Genomic DNA, 21,584 nt, shown 5'->3' on the forward strand with positions numbered 1-21,584 from the left:
CAAATGAGACTTGCCAGTTTTCCCGCTGCCTAATGCAAGCTTTCTGTATAGTCGTAAATGATAAGTCATTTAAGCGTGATTCTTCTGACTTTATGATTTAGCTGGGTTTGAGTGATAGTTTTCATCCCAAGTATTGCTCTTCTAATTAGGTGGGATTGAACACTTCTCTTTAGACTTAAGTTTCTTGTAGTTGTTGTGACAGCTTAGAAAGGTGCATGAAATACTTCCCATTTCTGAGTTATCCAAATGCAGGGAAATGATTTTTCAATTTAAATTGTTACTTTTGCTTGGTTTTGGTTTGGCAGGGATAAAACTCAAAATTTGTAATTATAAACCAGGAGAGATTGGACATCTATAGTCCCTTTCCAAAACCCACTCTCTTAGCTTTTTGAGGAACTGTAGCCTTTGCTTTTATTTCAAAGCTAAGTACTGAAGGTTTTGAGAAATATTGAACTGGTTGCCTTCCAGATATCTAACTTTTTACTGTGGTGTTGCATGAGCTAAGCTGCTCAGAACCACATAAGCCAAAGCCAGCTTGTCACAAAATGTGTTTTCCACTTTACAGTTGGTTTTTTTTGCATGAATTTTTGGCTAAAGTACTGAGTTTGCATGAGCAGGTAACAGACATTGTTCAGGACATACCATCACTGGCAAAAAAAAGTGTTATAAAAACAACAGCAATTACAAAGCTAACTGGATACTTTTGATTGTAATGGACCACCATTTTGGTGACACTGAAGAGGGACGTGTTAATAATATTTGCCTTCAAAGGAGAAGAAATAGCCATAATACAGCAGTAAGGTAGTGTCCTTTTAGTAACCCTTAGTATTTTCTTGGAATCTTTAAGGAGGCAGGGGGTGAAAGAGTAGCATCATGTTCTATTACAAATGGCAAAGCAGTCTTATGATAGCATCTTGGTTAAAGAATGTAAAATTAGGTATTTTGTAATTACGTAGGAAAAAGTGAAAAAGCTCTTGTGTAGGGGAAACTAAAATTTTAACAGCTGGGGATAGTGGCTTGGGGTGTGTCACAGAGAGCAGCCAATGTGAAAATGCAAAAAGGATACCTTTATATGCTCCTCTGGGTTTAGAATTTACTACATCTGATGTTCTGAGTGTTTTAGATACTATTTAACTTTCTTTAAAAAGAAAAAAAAAATCATTATTTTCTGACCAGAGTATTGGTCTTCACAGGGTAGCTCCAGATAAAAGCCCCAGGTGATGGCTGTTGCTGAAGTCGCTGCCAGTACTTACTGCCTGCTTGTCAGCTGGAGGTCTGATGTGCCTACCACCACTGGTGTTAGTCTAGGCACGCCCCAGCCCACCTCTGTCAGAACATGGTGGGTTAAGACAGGTGTAATATTTATTGTGTTTAAGCTGACCTGACTCTTTTTGTCTGCAGTAAGTCAACAGATGCGGGTAGGCGTAGGAATGAGATGAAAACTTCCAGCAGGCCAACAGTCCTGAGCAGCTGGAGGCAGTCAAGGGCATCGTCATTTCAGACGCACAGTGCACACTCAGACTGCTCTCTTAGTGAAATACCTTTAATTATTGGGAGTTTTCTCACCAGTGCCTGGATTTTGTCTGTCTTCTTGAGATTGCCTTTTCAGTGATTGTAGCCAATTATGACTATATTTAAATCTGCAAGTTGATTTGACCATGGTCTTTACTGAATTGCCTTTTATGTACTAGTTAGCAAATGTTTGGGAGAGCTTCTGCTTATAATTACTCAGTGGGGATTTATCTTTTAGAATCTCTTCTTTTAAGTTCACAACCTTATTTTTTTTTTTTTCCCCCTTGAAGACTCAGCACTGACTCTGGAGGTTTTGCCCATTCCAGGCTCTGTAGAAAAAGTCCTGAATACAACTCTATTGCTGATACTTTGAATCTGCCCCACTGTTCCTTTGGGGAATAATGTGCTGTTGTAACTGAGGAGTTTTTTAGATTTACAATAGATTACTGGAATTCTTTGAAGTAAAGCATACATACAAAGAATGAATAGATATCTTTTAAATTTTTTTTTCCACAAGCTTACTGAAACAAACTTGTTAACAATGGACATGGAAACATCCTCTTATGAAATTTAGTACTGCTCTGTGAATTTGTTTGGTGCTTTAGAAGGACATTTTTTTTTTTCTCTTCACAGGTATTGTTGTACATATATCTACTTATCCTCCAGATGAGTTTCACAGATTCGTACTGAGTGGAATTCCCAGAGTACAATTTAATGGGCTTAAATTTGTTATTTTTCATGGTTATTTTCCAGCATTTTATTTGCTGTGTGGACTTTGAGAACTTAATATTTAAGTACTCACAACATTCCTTACACTGTTCTTGTAATGTGACCGAGTTTTATTGGAAAGTTAAAAGATTTGCTTTTATATCATCCTTACCTTTCTGCTCAGCTCATTATCAGTTACTCAGTAGTATGTTAGTTTTGGTAACAATTTTTGTTTTATGGTTGACCGTTTTCATGAATCAGACTGGGATGAAAAGCTTCACCTGCAGACCCACTCCATTAAAAAAAGTGCCCCGGAAGGAGTTTCGTAGCCTGTTCACATTAGATCCTTGTTGCTGGAATGGGGACCTCTTCTCTCTGCTTCCTGCCTCTTCTCTCCAAGCCAAGCAGAAAATCAACTGGGTGCACAGTGAGCCAGGTAAAGAAGCAGATCCAGCTGATACAGAACTAGAGATAGGCAATGCTTCTCATAGCTTTAGCTTGCTCACTGACATGAATGCCACCATAAGTAGTAGTGATAGGACACAGGGCAGCGGCTTTAAATTGAAAGAAGGCAAGTTTAGATTAGCTACTAGGAAAAAATTTTTTACAGCAAGGATGCTGAGACATGAGAGCAGATTGTCCAGAGAAGCTGTGGGTGCCCCATCCCAGGATGTGGAAGGCCAGACAAATGTTTTGGGCAGACTTGTTTTGTGAAAGGTGATGCTGCCCATGGCAGGTCACTGAACTAGATAAACCACAAGGTATCCCAAAACTCAAATGCTTTTATGAGTCTATAAGAAATAATGTAGAACTTGAGTGGAGAATCTGGAAGCAGGAGAAGGGCTGTAAGTGTATCGTACAGACTACAGCAGATCATGAATCTGCCTCCTGAGTCACCTTCTACTTTGTGGTGAAAATTGCTCAACCACTTTTCTGAGCAATCTTTCTAGTGAGTTAATTAGTAGTGATAACTGCTGGTGAGGCTGGTGGCCTGCTCTGTGGTCTAGTCAAGTCTTCACTGCCTTTATTCCTGTTACAATCTCTTGAAGAGTATTGACCTCCATCTGGATGGAACCTCTCTGGTACTGCTGTTTGTATTCTGTCGAGTGTGTGTCCAAAGAGGAAAGGTAAACCATGTAAGACTTTATCAGGCTAATTTTAGGTGTTTCTGCTGTTGTGTTTTCTGTATTCTTCCAGGTTCTGTTGGCCAGCAGAAATTCAGGAGACCAATCTGTGTAAAGCTTGCTATATAGACTTTTGGCTATTATAGGTATTGATTTTAAATACATAGGTGAAATAAGTATTGTCTTGGCAAAAACACTATTAGCTGAATCAATATATTTGGTATGGCTGTTAATTTAAGAAACTTTTCTATCAGCAAGCAGTTTATTCTGTGTTGTGATTTAACCCCAGTTGACCACTAAGTACCGTATAGCCTGTTAGTCACTCCCTTCCTTTTTCTCCCTGCCCCATTGGAATGGGGAGTGAATTAAGAAAAAGAGGTAAAACTTGTGCATTGAGACAAAAGCAGTATAATAATTGAAAGAAAATAAAATGCTACTAATTATATTAATTGTAGTGAAGAGGAGAGAGAAAGGGAAATAAAACTCGAGACAGACAAGTAACATGCAGTACAGTTGCATACCATCTGCTGACTAATATCTAGCCCATCCCTGACGAGCCACCATTCTCCCTTCTGGGTAGCTTCCCCCAATTTATATACTGGACACAATGTTCTATGATGTGGAATGTTACTTTGGCAAGTTCATATCACCTGTCCTGGCTGTGGTCCCTCTCAGCTCTTTGTGCAGCTACTCACTAGCAGAGCATGAGACACAGAAAACTCCGGACTTGGAGTAAGCACTGCTTAACAATAGCCAAACCATCCACAACATTATTCTCATCCCAAATCCAAAACACAGCACTGTACCTCTCATCCTGAATACAAAACACAGCTACACTAACCCAGTCAAAACCAGGACATTCAGGCAGGCAAATGAAAGAATTTTCTTTATTGCATGTCTAGAAAGAGAGATGATGATAAAAATAAGCATTAGCTGTACACGTTGTCAATAAGAATTAGCTATACACATTGTCAGTGGCACTGCAAGTTAGCCAGTTTCACTGTTGACTGGAAGCAGGTCCCTACCTGAAGCACTAGTAATGTCAGTGCTTATGTTTTTTGACGCTTGTGCATTTAAAGTCAGGCCCATCAGTTTCTGCTTTTATTAGTGTTGGTAATTATCAGTGGGTAATAAGGAATTTTACTATAAATTTCAAGATAAAGTCTAGGCTAATTTTCTTTTTCTTTTGAGAGGGAGTGTTGATTGTATTGAAAATATTCTTGATTACTCTTAAGTACCCCACAGCAGCTCCAGGATGTAAGTAAAAAGTATGAAATTTAATAGGAAGATAGCTTTGGAAATTGTGACCTATTTCCCAAGACACCTAGTCTGGATTTGCTTGAATTACAAGCTCCATAAAGCGCCATTTTCCATTTGTGGTATCTTTCAAAGTACTTAATTCCAATTCTCTGGACATTTAATATTGTGGGATAGACATATTATGCTGACCCATAGAGCTTTCTTCACTATATCAGCTTTTTGCAGTGTATAGTGAAAGCTCCTGGTGGGACATGGCAAAAAGTGGTCTCTCTGGTTTCTTGTCATCCTTTGACTGAGGTATACTTTATCTTAGGAACAGGGATAGTGGACCCCTCATTGTTCTATTTTAGGTGTATGAAGAGAGGTGGTTTATTGTACTTTGGAGCTGTTTTATTCTTTTGTATCTTGATTTTTGGCGTAGTAGCTACTTGTTTGAGAATACGGACAAAGTAGTTCTGATTGATCATGTTGTCAGAATGCCAGGTACACTTCAGCTTGTCTTCAGTGTTGTGTTGAAGACCAAACCTAACAAATAATGTGGTACTTATAGTTTCTTTTGAAGTTCTGCAGGCCAGGCTTTGTAAAGCCTTGAAATTCGTGTTTGGGTGGCTGTCAGGATTTGGCATACATACATGCAATACATGGAAATCTAAATCTCCTTGTTTAACTTGAGAAGATGGTAAACTAACTTTGCATCCTTCCTTGATTTTTTAGGCACAATGTGTAGCAAATCTTGAAAACATATTGTTTTTTTCCTAACAAATGGACATCTCATTCCTCTTGCAGAACGTGTGTTACAAACCCACCTCAAGAAGGAAATTGTTAATTGGGCTAGCTTTTAATAAATACAGGCACCACAGTCAAAAGGAAAGCTGAAAGTATTTCAAAGAAGAAATGGGTTTACAGGAAGCCTCTTTGAAAAAGCTATTAAAAAAAAGCATTATTAAAATTTGGTGAAATGAGAGATGAAAGATGTGCTCATGCACACAGTCTGTATGTCTTGAATAATGATCATTGTACTGAAACAGTATCTCCCCACTGAAACACACTATTCAGTCTTGTGAAATAAAGTCTGAATGAAAAGAGAATTCTGTATATGTATGTTGGTATCTCCAATACTGCAGGAGTGTGTTAACATAGCCTACATGCAAGCCTAGGAGGAATAGCTTAGAACAAGCATAGCCATCAAAATCAAAGCTACAATTTATGCAAACTTGCATTTGATACATGCTAATCAGTAAGTCAAAAATGGTGGAAGTTTCCTTATACTTTGTTTTAAATATTTGCATTTTGGAATAGCAGAGTTTGAATTTTGGAAGCATAAACTATTTCCTACCACAGTGATCACTGCTTGAGTCCTTCTTTTGCTGTCTCTTTGTTTCTTGGCCATGTTGGCAAATCAGGCTAAAAAGTTTTTAGGTAGCAGCTGTATCCCAGTTCTGTCACCTCAGCTGTACCAGGTGAAAATTGATAAATTAAAAGTGTACTCATAAAAAAAAAAAAAAAAAAAAAAAAAAAAAAAAAAAAAAAGAGGGGGAAGTAAAGGAAAGAAAGGAAGGTAGTTTTAACTCAGATCCCTATTTTGGTTTAACTCAGATGTGATTCCCTGAACTGGTTCTCTGTGCATTGCTACAAACAGTTCTGTCAGTTGAGGGGACAGCATGGGTAGGGGGTGGGACTGCTAAAGTCGTTTTGCAAAGATGTGTTTGTGAATATGTCTTTTGATTCTAAGACCTAGGGGCAGGAAGGGTCTTTGTTCTGTATTTGCTCTCTGTGAAACAGTGGGATACTTGTTATCTGCCTGGATGAAGTTGAACATAGCATTCCCTTGGCTTGGATTTAACATTTCTCAGTATAAGAAATTGTCCTCAATTTTTAGAAACTTTGAGCCTGTTCTGATAATAGCAGCATGAAGACTCCAGGTTATTTCACTCTGTGTTATGTCCACTGTGATAATGAAACTTTTATTTCCATCAAGAAGCAATATGTGCTTAACCACCTTGCTGTGTGAGCTTTCGTATCTGTAGCAAACCCCAGTTAGTATCCTGACTTGTACTTTCTTTATTAAGACATGATTTTTTATTGTCAGTGACTCAGAAACAGACAGTGACATTTTTGGCACACAGTACCATTTGTTCTCTGTTTTTGCTCCTTCTAAATAGGTTAAATCTCTTGAATTGTAGCATTACATTCATGTGAATCATCCTATCAAATTCTCTAACCTGACATAGGTTGCAGGAGAGCTCTAAGTTCTTGTTCATTATCTTTCAACATCATTCTCTGGGCAATTAAAGATTTTTTAAAAAAATTTTGTCTTTCCATTCTTTTTTCTATTATCCTTGTCTTCCTTTCTGGTGAGTATTTAAGTAGTCATAAAAACTGGGGTAACTAAGGAATAATTTTAAGAGGACTACACCAAAAAACCCAGAAGCTTGAATTTTGAATTTGAGATAGTTGGTTGAAGCAAGAATGAAGGAGTAGAAATATACTGAGATGGAAAGTCCAAGTCCGTAAGGATGTCAACCCATGCCTGCATTTTCTTGAGATGAAAGATAAAACTATTGTCTGGTTTGTTTCAGACACTGAATTTTTCAAAGCTAGTAGAGTGTTCATTTTGAGAAGCTCTGATTTTGCATTCACAGTAATGTCTAGAGGCAGTCTTTTAAAGAAGATTGTTTTAAAATTTCCAGAGAATCATGGTCTTTAGAGTTTGCTACAAAGAGGGATATAAGAAAGCTTTATTTCTGTAAGAATGTTTAACTTTTTAGCTTTCAAAAAAAGGACCATGATGTAAATAACATATTATTTTTTCTTTTGTTGGGTGTTCTAAACTGCATTTATCTTTTGCAGTATAGGACAGCAGATAAATATCTTTTAATGTTTTACTTTATGGGAAATGGTGGTACATATACCACCGTACCTCCCCCCAAAAAATATACTGTGAGGATAGTCAAACATGGGAGTGGGGCCCAGAGAAGTTGTGGGATCACTGTTGTTGCACATCTTCAAGACTTGCTAAGTGCCTAAGCATCACATTCTGGTAACACCTTTCAGTTGACCTCTAAAAGTATGTGTAGATTGATACAAGGTATACTTTACCGTATACATGGTGCTGTGTTGTGTTTTGATTTCGAATTAGGAAGAAGGTAGTTGGTACAGTCTGCTTTTATGTCAGGTATCAACCTCAGTATTGGTGTGTAAGAATCTCCAGCAATTCTACCTGGACTAGACATGCTGGGCTCTCCTTGTTGTTCGGGCATGCCTGCCAGCACCACAGAACAACTGACTGTGCTTATTCTCCACAGGGCTGTGGTGAGGATGTGCACTGTCAGTGGATAGCAGGGAGTGTGGTCTGAGGAAAGCTCTCAGTTGGCTGTCATTTCTGTAATAATTGTAAAATGGCAGGATGAATGACCAGTGAACTGGAGCTGTGTAGGTAAAGGGAGCTTGGGAACAAGGAGTTCAGTTGGCAGATGAAAATTCAAATGAGAACTTGGGGAGGGAACAGAATAACACTAGAGGCTCTCAGGATAGAATATGAGGCCTAAGACAAGCAAACTTGTGAGAGAAATAAGAGAGGATGATTGAAGGATACTTAAATGTGGAAAAGGAGGAATTGAGGTTGGGAGAAACATGAAGGTTGTAGTTAAAACTCAAGAAAGTTAGGTAAAATACTGAGTGTCTCCTTATTGAATTAGTATCTTCATTCAGTGCCTTGACAAAGGCAGAAGTGCAGTGGAAAAAAGCATATGATTATGCCTTCTGTATTGGGTTTGTGTGGCAAGGTTTTAGTAGCAGAGGTCTGCAGGTGTGGCTTTTGTGAGAAGCTGTAAAAGCTTCCCACATGTCCAGCAGACCCAGTGCCAGCTGACTCCAAGATGAATCTCCTGCTGGTCATGGCTGTATCCTTGCAACCCATGGAGGTTCACAGAGGGGCAGGATGGTGCCCAGAGGAGCTTCCCAAAACTATTGGACAGAAATGTAGGTATAGATGACACTACCTTAGAGAAATAGTTGAGAATAGAGATCACTTCTTTTCTCTTTGTGTTTTCCAGGTTGTTTTTTTCTTATGGGACTGGACTTTTGATGCACAGGTGCTGAACTTTTTTGTGCAGGGGGTCTTAATTTTGGTATTCTCTGGTACCTGCAGAATTAACATTATTTTGGTAGTGTGCCTTTAGGTAAGGAGGGCACAAATTTTGGCTTTTTCATGCAGATTGACTCAGAATCAGAAAGGAATTCCTGCAAACACAAAACTGAGACCCCTGAGACCATGAGCTCTTAATTTTTGTTTAACCAGACACTGGTGGTAATGATTCTGATATTTCTTGTGTGGTCATTGGTGATCATTGCTGCTGTGGGAGGTAACTAATTTGTAAATGTATGTGCACACGTGCACACACACATGCACACAGTCTGTATATTTGGTTTGCACTTCTGCTTTTTCTTACCTTCACAGAATATATCAGCTTTTTGGTAGAGTTGTTGACATTGGCAGAGACCTCTGGAAATTGTGTAGTCCAATCCCAGTGCTTAGAGAAGGATTAGCTAGAGTAGATTACTTGTGGTAGTGTATAATAAGTTTTGAGTATCTCCAAGGACGGAGATTCTGTAACCTGTTTTTACGATCCACTCTAATCACAGAGGAGCAAAGTGAGTTCTCTGTGGATTTTGGATAGAATGCTGAATACTCCCCGAAACAAGATTAGAACCAAATGAGGTTAAATGTTGATACCAAAAATTGATACATTTTATTTAACAGTAAAAGAAGCAAAGAGAAAGAAAGAGAAAAAGAGGTGAGGGGTGGGAAGACAAGAAATGTGACAGACATGTTAAGCAGAAACATATAACCTCTTCATGGATCTTGATGATGTCTCATTTATCCTCTGGTCTTCTAGGTGGTGAGGGTCCCCCCACTGACAAAGAATAGAATCCAGTGGATTAATAAATGTTTGGGCCATGTAGGAATGCCCGGGTACCTCCCCTGAGGGGACAAGTTTGACATAGTCCCTTGCAGGACTGTATATCAGTTGTATGATTTTACATTATGTGCAGAGCTCTGGTGCAGGGTCTGGGGAGCCATTCAGGGAGCATTTAATAGACCAGGACACCTCCTAAGCAGCCCCTGGTGTGAATGTCCCATAGATGTGGCCTTCCTGACTGAACCAGTTTGAGAAATGGAGGATGTGTGTTGCCTCTGACCAGAGGCTTTTCACCATGCACCCGAAACCTCCTCCTTCCTTCTTTGGTGGAGTGGGGGATGTCTGTACAAACCGGTTCTCAGTAGATAAGACAGCTGCTGGGCTTCATCCTCCTGTGGAAGTATTCTTCTCCCCCAGCCCATACCTAAAAATAGTGTCATTTTTATCTTAAATTAACTTACAGTCTCAATTTGTTTTGATTTTCCATTTGTTTTCCCCCTGCTTTTATACAGCAGCATTTAGTAACAAAATATGGTGACTTTGAAAGTTTTGGTTTAGCTAAGATTTTTTTTCCTTTTTTCCTTCTTCTGTAGCACAGAAATTTAGGACAGACCATTTTTGGTTCTTTGCCCTATGTCACATTTTTAAGCTGTTGAAACTGAAATGTTTCTTCCACTTTCATTTTGAAGTAGGTAAAAAATATAAAATATTTGAGGGCTAGCTACATTATTGACTAGATATTTGCAGGATATTTTTGCTTACTGTTCTGTAGTTGATTTAGCACTTTCCTTTGAAGCTTCATTTTGTCCTGAGTGTATACTGCAAATGTGACTGTGTAGTGCTCAGTACAGCATTAATTTAATTACAGAAAAAAAGAATTCTTGTTTACACAATGATAATTTATAGGTCATGATATTTTGGCACATATTTTGAAAATTGTCAGTTGTTTGAGAAAATGTTTATATTGCCTATAACATACTTTTCAGGAGTCTGTTGTGCTCAGTGGGTCTGATGCTGCTTTGTATTTTTCCCATTCAGCATACTGTTTAATATATCTGTTTCTCCTATTAATTTTTGTCTTGGAATCAATATGATCAGCTGCCATAGAGGTTGACATAAAGATTTTAACATTCGTCCTTAGTAAAAATGTATATTGTTCATGACTTTTTAGGATGAGACATTATTTTTCTGATCAAAAGATGACATAAGAGGCAAAATAATTTTAATGCATTCTGTACTCTTTTCCTGTAGTTACAGTTTGTTTTATTGATAAACACTGTTGTAGTACTATATTTTTCAGTTACCATGCTATTCAAATATCTAAGTTGTGCTTAACACCAGTCAGTAGGGATTTTAAAAATTGAATGGAACAGAGAAACTGGAAAAAATTACTTTGGGTTAGAATCAAAATTTCTTAGAGTCTCTGTTAAGCTTGTTTAGTTTACCAAAGAAAGAGTGGTATCTAATCATGTATGGGAAACAGAGAGAGAAAACTTAACATACAAAGGTGTAGCAATAAATAGTGACTGAAGCCTGAAGCCAAAGTAATTAAAATTGGAAAGAAAGTACAAAGGACAATGACTAGCCTTTCAGAAATCACAGCAATTGATGGATTTAGCTCTTAATAACTTGAACTTTGCTATGGATGCCTTTCTGTACAAACTGCTGTAGTTAAACATAAGTTATTGGTCTTAGAGACTGGTGCTGAAGAAAATAAAAGGCCTCTATTTAAGAGGACATAGTTGATTTTGAGGGACTGTCTGGCCTGAAACTGAGCCTTCCAAGAAAAAATGAGGAATTGATAATGATTTTTTTTTTTTTTTGCCAAACTAGGTTGCATCTCCTCATGTCTTTCTCCTCTTGGTTTTATCTGTACCTTTGTGTTAGGCAGCACTTGGCTAATCTCTGCTAAATCACATGCTGCACTTAAAAACATTAAAGACAATTTTTCTCTTTAGTAGGGATTCCTTCAAACTGATAGGAAATGCAGTGCTTTCAACAAAATGGACAAAGAATTTTGCAATGTTGGTTTATAATGACTGAAGTTTCTTTAGGCCATGTCTGTTAGTGGTTACTGCTATGACAGAATGTTTAGGCTTAAGGCTTAACTAGTCCCATAGATACATCTGTTTAGCCTCATTGAGTAGTTCATCAAATAAGTAGAATTTAATTTCTTCAAGGATTTTGGCTTTATAGCATGGAAAGTAAAATTATGACTATTATGGCAAAAGGATTGAGAATAAAAAGAGAGCATTTGGTCTACATTTTTTCCTTCTTGCTTTCAAATCAAAGGTGCAAATGAAATGGCCAGATCATTGTCATAATTATTATCTGTCTTGGTGGACAGCTGTAATCCATCATGCAGGAAGACTAGACCAGGAGGAATTGCACAAGGTTTAACAAAGATATGTGTGAAGTTGTGCAGTGACAATGGTATAATTCCCAAACAGCAAGCAGACTGTGGTAGGATTGGCTGGGATGTTGTGCTTAAAAGAATCCAAGGGTGTTGCTGGATGGCCAACTGAACAATGTCCCCTTTTGTCAATGAAGTCACACTGATTCTCTGGTATTGGTAGGAGATGTGCTAGGGTACTGTGTCTGGTTTGTCCCCTGATCATTGATGAAAAATTGGAGAAGATCCAGCAGATAGCCACCAGGATGAGTTATGTGTTGGAATGATGATTAGGATGTTAGAGAACACAACATTTGGAGAAAAGTTCAAGGAAATTGTTTAGGTTGGAAAAGGCATCTTCAAGTTCATCTGTTAATCCAGCTCTGTCAAGTCCCACCAGAAATTATGTTCCTAAGGGCCACATCTACATATCTTGTAAATGTCTCCAGGGATGGTGATTCTACCACTACCCCAGGCAGCCTGTTCCAGTGCTTGACAGCCTTTTCAGAAAAGAAATTTTTCTAATACCTGATCTAAACCTCCCTTTGTGCAGCTTGAGGCCATTTTCTCTTGTTATTTGTGAGAAAAACCCAACCCCCATGCTATTATAGAGAGCTAGAAAGTCTTCCTGAGCCTTCTTTTCTCCAGGCTAAACATGCCCAGCTCCCTCAGGCAATGCTCATAATACTTGTGCTCCAGACCCTTCACCAGCTTCACTTCCTTCCTGTGTACATGTTCCAGCACCTCAGTGGAGAGACGGCTTGCAAAAGTTTCATCAGTAAACCAGTCACAGAAGAAAGTTGTGAAAGAGAATATATTTTCTGCTCAGAAGGATGAATAGTGAGAGCAGAAATTTCATCTCAGTATAGGGAAAAGGAAATCTTGGAGTAAGTTCCTGAAAAACATGGTGGAATCTCCCTCTGGGATATATTTAAGGCTCGTCTTGGCAGCACCATAGCTTACTTGAACTAAGGCCCTGTTAAAACCTTAGGAAATAAGATCCAAAAGAAGGTTGGAAATTAGATAATTTCCCAAGATCTTTTCCTGCCTGGACTGCTCTATGATGCTGTGGTTACAGCTTTTTGTCAGTCTTGGCTCTGGACAGAGATAGCAAGGTTGTAGATCAGGCAGTAGCAAACAGTGTAAATAAATGTGGTTACAATTACTGACAGGTACTTGATGGAATATTTTTAATATGAATATCGGATTTTTAGTTTTTAAAGGTGAACCAGTTAAGGAGATAAAACTTACTTGCATTGCTTTTTTATTTTTCTTCTTTTAATGTTTTGTGAAAGAAAAGTTGTACTGATATGGAAGAAAAGTTAAAATGCAAGTTTGATGCAGTCAAAATTAGAATATCCAGTTATTTAAATATCTAGCTAAAAGGAATAATGTATTTATATTATTCACATTATATATAATATATGTATATATGTATGTTGTTTTGCTATGTTATGACAATCTAGCAGAAACAAATCTGAGGGCTACAGGTGTTTCACAGGGTTGAAATTAAGCAGTATTTGATTTAACTGGCCATATAGCACATGCTGCCTTTCAGGCAGGGGACAGAGCAAAGACAGCTGAGGTGCTATATCGTAAAGCTTGCAGAAATCATAAACATTGAAGAAGCAAGTGTTGGAAGAAAAGCTGTGGGAAGAGCTGTGTGGCAGATCTCTTGAGGCAGATGTTGCTGCAAAGAAGAGATATGTACATTATGGGGATTTGGGCTTTTTAGTCTGATTCTGAAATAAGATAACTTGATGATGAACTGATGTCTTTAGTAGCCCTTCATGCTCTTTTCAGTTGTGTATGATTTGATTCTGTATAACATCCATCTGATTTGTGTATTTTTGTGTCGTCTGCAGTATTTGCATTAGATGCAGAGTAGTCAAGTTAGGTGGTGATACATATTTGCATCTGCACATCCCAGAAGAGGTTGGAGGAAACAGATGTGTTGTAGAAAACTGAATGTGCCTCTTACCTTTCTTTAGCCTCCTTTTGTGCATCTTTCAACACAGAATCTGAGGTAGAATCACAAATACATTGGTGTTTATAAAGATCTGGGCTACAGACCTGGATGCACTGCATTTCCATCTGATTTGCATGTGTTCTTTTCAGGAGTCTTCAGTTCATGGCAGACAGTCCTTTGTGAAGTCATGCTGTTACTGAAGAGCAAAGGAGGAGAGGGGGAAAAAAGGGATTTTAAAGTACTAGACACATAGGCATATGTCTAGGGCTTTTAGCAGCTTTTGATGGTGGCTTGAGTAGAAGCTATTTCCCTAGAGTTTTCCAGTTTCTCTCTTTCTTATGCAGCATTCTGGAAAATTTCTTTGGTGTCTCTCATAAGAGAAGACTATTAATAGTCTTCAAGTTTTTCTCTGTTCAGAGGCATATTTCTCACCCAGCTGACTCATGGGATTGCTTGAGAAAAGATAATGTTAAGAAAAAAAAATTCTGGCTTTGTCCTGCAACTGCTTAGTATGTGCTGAGATGAGGCTATTGAGAGTCAATCTTCTCCACTCCATCTTTCAAGTCAAAATCCTATTAAAACCAACAATACAAAGTACAAGCATCTAAATCTCATCCAAACACAATTTTTTTATAAACTATCACAGGGCAATTTCAACTATGTTACGAAGTAATGTCCTACCAAGGCCTCATAACTCCTTGTATTGTACACTGCCTAGAAAATCTTATTCTGTAAATAAGAAGCATAAACAAATAAGAACACAGCCGTTTTCCAAATAGTTTTATTGTCTCAGTTTTTTTTTCTGTCCTCATCAGCTGAGATACAGGCCCATGAAATAATGGAAAGTAAATCACCCAGTAGTTAAAACATTATTGCATATTACATGGACTTTTCCTGATCCTTCAGTTGTGGATTGAAGTTCTTCATAAACATTAATTCCTTGGTTTTTCCCTCACATCTGTTGTTTGTGAAGGAGTCCCTCCAACCTTTTAGAGGAAGGTGATGGTGAAAGCATCTTGAGATTAATGTCTTGTTCATCAGTGTATATTCATCTCAGGTGCTGAGATTGGGAAGACTAAAGAAGGTTCTTTGACTTTCTTAAAGCAGGAGTCCAGGCTGAATTTCCTGCCTGGAAAATGATAAATATATAAAAAGAGGTTATCTGCAAACATTTTATCTTTCAGGCCCTGTGGACAAGTTACCTGCAAATTTCTTCTCTGAACAGGATTCTCCGGACAGCATTTTCCTCCCTTCACTACAGGGTCAGTTTTTCTGTCCTGAGAGTTGATGGCCTGATTCATTAGCTAACTATCTATTTACCACAACAGAAGTAGGGTCCTGTACACCTAATTATTGATAGTGTGCGTATTTATGGAAGTGCTGTATTGTGGTGTTGTGGATTAGCTACAATAGGCAAGTCCTTCCTCTGGCTACTCCTTTATTCTCCAAACAGTGGATGGGGCAAAGAACACGAAACATAAAAGTAATAAAATTAACGCATTGAGATAAATACAGCTTTATAGGAGAAGTAAAAGTTGTGCACAGCAACAAAGCAAAATAAGGAATTGCAAATATTCATATATCCTCAGGAAAGCACAGCTTCATTGTGTGTAACGGTTAACTTGGGAAGACAAACACCACCATTCCACACATTTCCTGCTTCTTTTCCAAGTTTTTATTGCTGAATGTGTCATCATGTGGTTAGTTGGTCTCAGCTGTCCTGGCTGTGTGCCCTCCCAGCTTCTTGTACACTCCCGCCTGCCTGCTGGCAGTGCAGCACATGGAAGCAGGGGGAGCCCTTGATGCTGTGTGATCACGGCTCAGCGGTGTTAATGATGCTGTTTTCAGCACAAATCCAAACTCTACAAGCTACTATGAAGAAAACTGACTCTCCTAGAGAAAACCAGTACAAGTACTCAAAGCTATTGCTGCAGCAGATGATAATTTCTGTCTTTGTGTTTGGTTGGTATACCGTTATATTGTCAATATCAGAGAGGCTATGTTGAGGTTGTGCTGCCTCTTTTTCCTGTTATTTTGATGTAGTGTTTTTCCTTGTGTTAATATGGATATCCTTATGAAGGTAATTTTCAGCATTTCAAGGAAGTTAAACCAAAATCATTAAAATCTCAATGTGTGGAGTTGGGTTGACTCTGCTTGGTGTAAAGAGTTGAGTTGCTGACACATATTGCTAATGCATGTGGCTCCTAGTCATCTGTTGTTTGAATTTATGGAGTAAATGAAACTGGAAGGTGGTTGCTGTGCTACTGTATCAAACTTTAGGACATACAAAAAGTCGTACTTTATCAGCAAGTTCTACCACTATTTGGTAGTGTGCAAAGATCTACTGAGATTCAGGGACTTTAGGATCATTGCCAATTTCTTTGTATTATAAGTTGTTACATCTGCCCTTCCAGCATTTATTAATCCCTTCCTGTGCATCTTTCCTCTGTTTTTTGCAGTGGTATGGAGCATACTCTGGACAACTAGGCAAATTTTCTTGAAATTCTGGTGAGTCTTAGTAGTCTGTATTAAATGCATGAGAAAGGCCATTTTAACTTCAGCAGAGTGAGACAGGCAAGCACATACTACTAAGCTAGTCCTCTGATCCTAAATTTCTGATCTCTAACATAGAGATGCTGTCTTTAACATGGAGGGGCTGTAGCTGCTCATTAACATCGTCAGAACTGAGGTGCTGTCTCTGAACTTTATAGTAGAGGTAGACACTTTCAAAACCATTTAGTCTGAAGCAGACTGGAAATAATAGCCTTTCAGAGTTGAAGTTGGGTAAACCAATAAGCACTTAAAAATACGGTCTTTTAAGTGTGGGAAGGTGAAATACAACCTTAATTGATGCAGTTGTTACTGATGCCATCTGTAGTGTCCTAAAAGAGGGAAAAGACAAAATCTAATTGAGAGAAAATACTGCTAAGATGAATTATTGGGTTTTTTTGCTTTATTGAGCCAATACTGACAAGGGACTCGAAGCAAACTGTTGCCCAGTTATCTCTTTGAAGAAAAGTTGAGTCTTAATTGGTCATCAGCCACATTATACACATCTAACCCATACTTGTTCCTAGCTTGCTCGGGGAGTCAGTTTACAAAGAGTAGGACTCTCATTCTATTATATTTTAATAAAGGAGTACAGTACACAGAAGCATTCTGATAACACCTCCTCACATTATGTCCAGATAAGCCTGAAGGACTTGTGGTGTTTGAAGATACTTGTATGTTTTCTTCTTATTAATGTCTTGTTTATAGCTTCTATTTGGAGCATTTGTAATATTGACTTAGCTTCAGGTATTGCTAATTTAGAACAAAATCATATACTGTGTTTTTTGTCACACTTCTGTCTGCAGCTGCACAATAAAGAGTATTTTAAGTATATTGAAACCTGCATATGTGTACCATGTGTATGGATATGATATGGTGCCATATGGTGTCAGATTGATTTAAAAAACACCACTGTTAAGCCATCACAAGGTCTGTAGTCCAAACTTACAATACCACTTTAGGGCAACAACATAATATATGTGTATGTTCTCTGAGGTATGCGTTTTTTAAAAATTAATTTATTGACTGTTTGTTACTGAGTCTGCCAGTTTCTGTAATTACATAAGCAGGGATATAATGAAAATGCAGCCTTGTTGGCTCATATGAAACCATGAAACTAGAATATTTCTGTGTCAAACTGTTTTTAAGTATTGCAGGGGTTGGAGTTAAAGAGGCACAGAACATGTATAAGGTACTTTGTGTCAGAATACATAAGTTTTCATGCATAAGCAAGATGCATACAAGTAAATATGCATAAACCTATTTTCTTCAGGTGAAATAGTAACTTGTGCTTTAGGAAGTATGCTTGCTGTATGTAGCTATTAAAAAAAACCCACAGAGGTCTTTTCAAAAGAAAACACTTATCTAAGTAATTGTAGGAATAACACCTTTAAGAATACCGATACAATAACACATTTAAAGTCTGTATTTATTACAAGAAACTTGACAGCATTTAGGAATTATATAAAGTGGTCAGTATATGCAGTTGAAGATCACTGGGATTTGAAATTAGTACCTAGAATAAACTGCAGTTTGAAATTAATGCCTGGAATAAGCTACAATTCCTGCTTTGCCTGTATGGAACCACTCAGAATTTCATCATTTTCCTGTGCTTATTTTTGCACAATCAATAATGGATTTGGCACCACTCTTTCAAAGAACAGAAATCTAATTCTCTCAAGTAATTTCTTCTCTTAATTAAATAAGTATCAGTAAGGGACTCCAAAAAATCCTGTATTCACAGAAACAGTGCATAACGTACTGTGTACTTGTTCCATCCTCATTATGATATCAAGTCCTGCCTCCAGTGGCTGCTGTAACAGTTTTTTTACTTTGTCAGAAAGAACTGTAAATTCTGTCTCTCAAAGGTAAATTTAGATTTATTTATTTTGGTGCTTTTAGCTTTGCAGTTGAACTGTTACTCAGTGGCAGGGTCTTCATCTAATAAAGGAGGAAGAATGGTATCCATGGTAGAGACAAAAATGGCAAGGATTTCTGGTCTCTGCGTTGATTTATCTGATCAGGGGATGGGATCTTGTTTTCCAAGGAAAATCTGTTCAGATAGATTGTACGCTTCTTTCCTTGGCTAACAACAAATATTTGAGGAACTGTGTGTATTTTGTTAACTGTGTTAACTTACTTATACCAAGTTATGAATTTTCAAAGAAGTTATTTCATATGATTAGAGTAATTTTAATCTGGGCTATTACAAAACTCTGTAATTGTCATTAGTTAGAACTTTGAATCATTTTAATTGAAATTGCTTTCTTTTCCATATGTTTTACTAGAATCTTCTGGAATTTAATAGAATATACTACTATGTAGAATATAGTGGATTTGTGCTGCAAATGTATGAACAAGATGGACAAAATTTTGTATTTGGTAGTCTTTTTTCAACGAACTGCTTGGAAACATCTGCTGAAAATATTTAATACCATCCATGTGTGGGAATCAACATTTGAATCACAAATATTTACATAATAATATTATTAGAATTCTTAATTATTAATATTTACATATACAACTTTATAGACTAGAAAATGCACCAAGAAATCTCAATGGTTTTGCTGTTATTTTTGTAATTGCTTTTGTTATTAGTAGTGACTAAAGGGTTAGACAAAAGATGCACATTTTAACTGAATCATGTAATAATTTATGAAGTACACAATATAAACGGACCTTTCCAACTCCTTTGAACTTGTGTCTTTAAAATACTCTTATAACATGTATTGCTGTTTCCTACCAACTTTGTCTGAACAGCCTTTACAAAGGAAGGTGTCAAAGTCTGCCATAGTTCCAACTTGTAAAATGGATTATTGGACTTTCTAGACCCCCAAGTTTAAAAAACCAAATCAAACAATCCTTCAAACTTTGTCCTTAGTTAATAACTAACACCCTCTTAGATTGCTTTATTATTCCTTTAATATACAAGAAAATGTTTAACAGGTTTTATCTATGTAGAATGGAAGAGTAGTCTTTATTATGCTAAGTTTATTTTTTTCTGCTGTCTATAGAATGAACTGCTCTTACTTAATCGTTTTGGAGTTCTTTGTTGCAGGTCTAAGTGTTAGGGAGCCAGTAGTACAGTTGGTGAATTCTGTTACTGTTTTGACAAGTTACAGTAGAGTTCATACAAGCTCATCAATGGTAAAGTATATGAGGGAGAAGAATAAAAGAAGTTGGTAATGACTGACAGATAAAACAAAGAACCAAAAAAAGATTAAGGGAATAATTCAATGCACTGCAGTCTTTTTATTGAGGAGGGAGAAGCAATTGTGATTTGGTAGTTCACTCCCTTGGTGTCAGACTCAAGATAAAAGCGTCTGTGGATTTGAATGTCTGGTTTGCCTTCTGTGCAGAAAGAGAAATTTGGAAATAGATTTTGCATGTAAAGTTTTGTCTCAAATACATTGAGATTTGTTCTGTAGCTGGACAAATGTAGCTTTATATTTTAATACATTTACAATGCAAAGATATTTCAATACCAGTAAATGTATTGTGGAAATCACAATGGCTTAAAATAGTGTGCTTCATGTACCTTTGCTAAAACAAAACTATATAATACAGTAATGAGAACAAACTGAAGTTAATTGAGGAAGAAAATCCGTAAAGATTGTGGAAGTTCTGTTGACTGTCTTTTGTTTTTCTTATATCTTCTGCTTTGGACTTGCAGATGTTGTGCGTCTGTAAAAAGTTTAGTGTTTACTGATGCTGCATTAGAATCACAAAAGAAGTAGTTTTGATTAAGTAGAAGTACTTTTAGGATTAGGGGGAAGTATTGTTAATTCTTGTGAACTTGAATCTTTAACCAAACTTGGTCAGACTTTGGGCTTATAATAATCAGATTTTTTTTTTGGTTGTGTAAACAGCAGACGAGAGCTGTTGAAGAAGTCAGTATATTTACTAATTTCCAACTCTTGTTCTTTTTCAGATTGTCCTTTGAATATTAATCTACATTTACCTCAGTATTTCAAAGTTTGTTGATAGTTTGGGTAAATAATGGCTCAGCTCCAGCAAGGAGGTCCAGATGAAAAAGAGAAGACTACTGCATTAAAGGGTATGAGTCTTTTTATGCCTTTTTTTTGACATATATTGACATTTCAGAAATTACTGTTTAGGAAGGGAAAATAATATTATATAATTATGAGTTAGAGCTTGGGAATTACAATACTAGAAGAGACTCTTAGTCCACCTGTGCTAATGCTTATTGTCTAATGGTGTGTCCATTTATCAGAATTTTCGTAAGATGGTATAAAATATAATGATGTGTGTTAAGGAGTAACAGAATAAACTATTAATTGCTTTTTAAAATTTCCATAATTGTCCTCTTAGAAAGTTGACTGGCTTTTGTGTTCGTAAGTTTTCAGAAGTTTTGATTTAATTTGTGTGATGCTTTTATTTTATAGTTATACAACTATATTAGACTGTTTAGAAATCTCTTGGACTACAATGCTAAAAGTGAAGAGGCTTTCAAGACATTTATATCCATATTGGTTTTATAAAGTTCCCTTTGTATGTTTTAAAAAATAAACAGATCTAAATGACTTAGGGGTAAAAATAATTTACATAAATGATATGTTTTAGATAGTGGCTTGCAGCTTTGGAAGTACATGAAGCTGGTTAAACCTACAAGTAAGTTAACCAAACATTGATTTAGAGCACTTGCATCACACAGTTGTATTCTAAATTATCTTTCAAAGGAGAAAAAATAACATAGCTTGCCACTTGAGTGTACATCCTGGATTTCTATCAAAGCATTATTAGAAAGCAATGTTCCGTTGTGGTGATAGATGGTGTTTCTTCAGTTGCAACTGAATTTTTGTGAAGTATTTGGTGAAAACCTATGTAGTGCTTTTTATCAAACTTTGTGCCAGTTCTGTCCAGTTAGTATCTTTTGAGGAAGCTATAGTTCAGGTTTGGAAGTAAAACTCCCATTTTATACATGGAATTAATCTGATTATCTTTAAAGATAATTATATGATCTAGAGATTTTCCATTTAATTATAGAGGGTCTCCTGGAGATCACTCAGTTTTTCAGCTCTGTTGAACTATCTCAAATTGAGTTGGAAGGTCCAAAACCTTAGGTGAGAATGCTAAATCAGATTTGGAAAGAATCGTAAACTTGTAAGATACTTTAGATAATTTTA

At 37.0% G+C, this 21,584-nt stretch overlaps 1 protein-coding gene across 20 annotated transcripts in view; it reads left to right on the top strand.

Moving 5' to 3' along the window:
- ARB2A (ARB2 cotranscriptional regulator A) overlaps positions 1-21,584 on the top strand; it is a 262,861-nt gene that overhangs the window by 736 nt on the left and 240,541 nt on the right. For 7 of the 20 annotated variants that reach the window (XR_014951703.1, XM_085568077.1, XM_021541552.4 and 4 more), the window contains exons 2-4: positions 15,072-15,149; positions 16,347-16,395; positions 20,369-20,494. Coding sequence is in view for 17 of the 20 variants with exons in the window: in XM_021541552.4 (XP_021397227.1) it covers positions 20,437-20,494 (58 nt within the window). In the remaining 3 variants the exon portion in view is untranslated. Of the gene's footprint in view, positions 1-2,481; positions 2,657-15,071; positions 15,150-16,346; positions 16,396-20,368; positions 20,495-21,584 lie in introns of all 20 variants that reach the window. The other 13 variants (XM_021541557.4, XM_085568075.1, XM_085568082.1 and 10 more) reach the window with 5 other exon arrangements.

Source organism: Lonchura striata, chromosome Z (assembly GCF_050655825.1).
Source record: "Lonchura striata isolate lonStrDom1 chromosome Z, ASM5065582v1, whole genome shotgun sequence".
NCBI classification, from domain to species: Eukaryota; Metazoa; Chordata; class Aves; order Passeriformes; family Estrildidae; genus Lonchura; species Lonchura striata.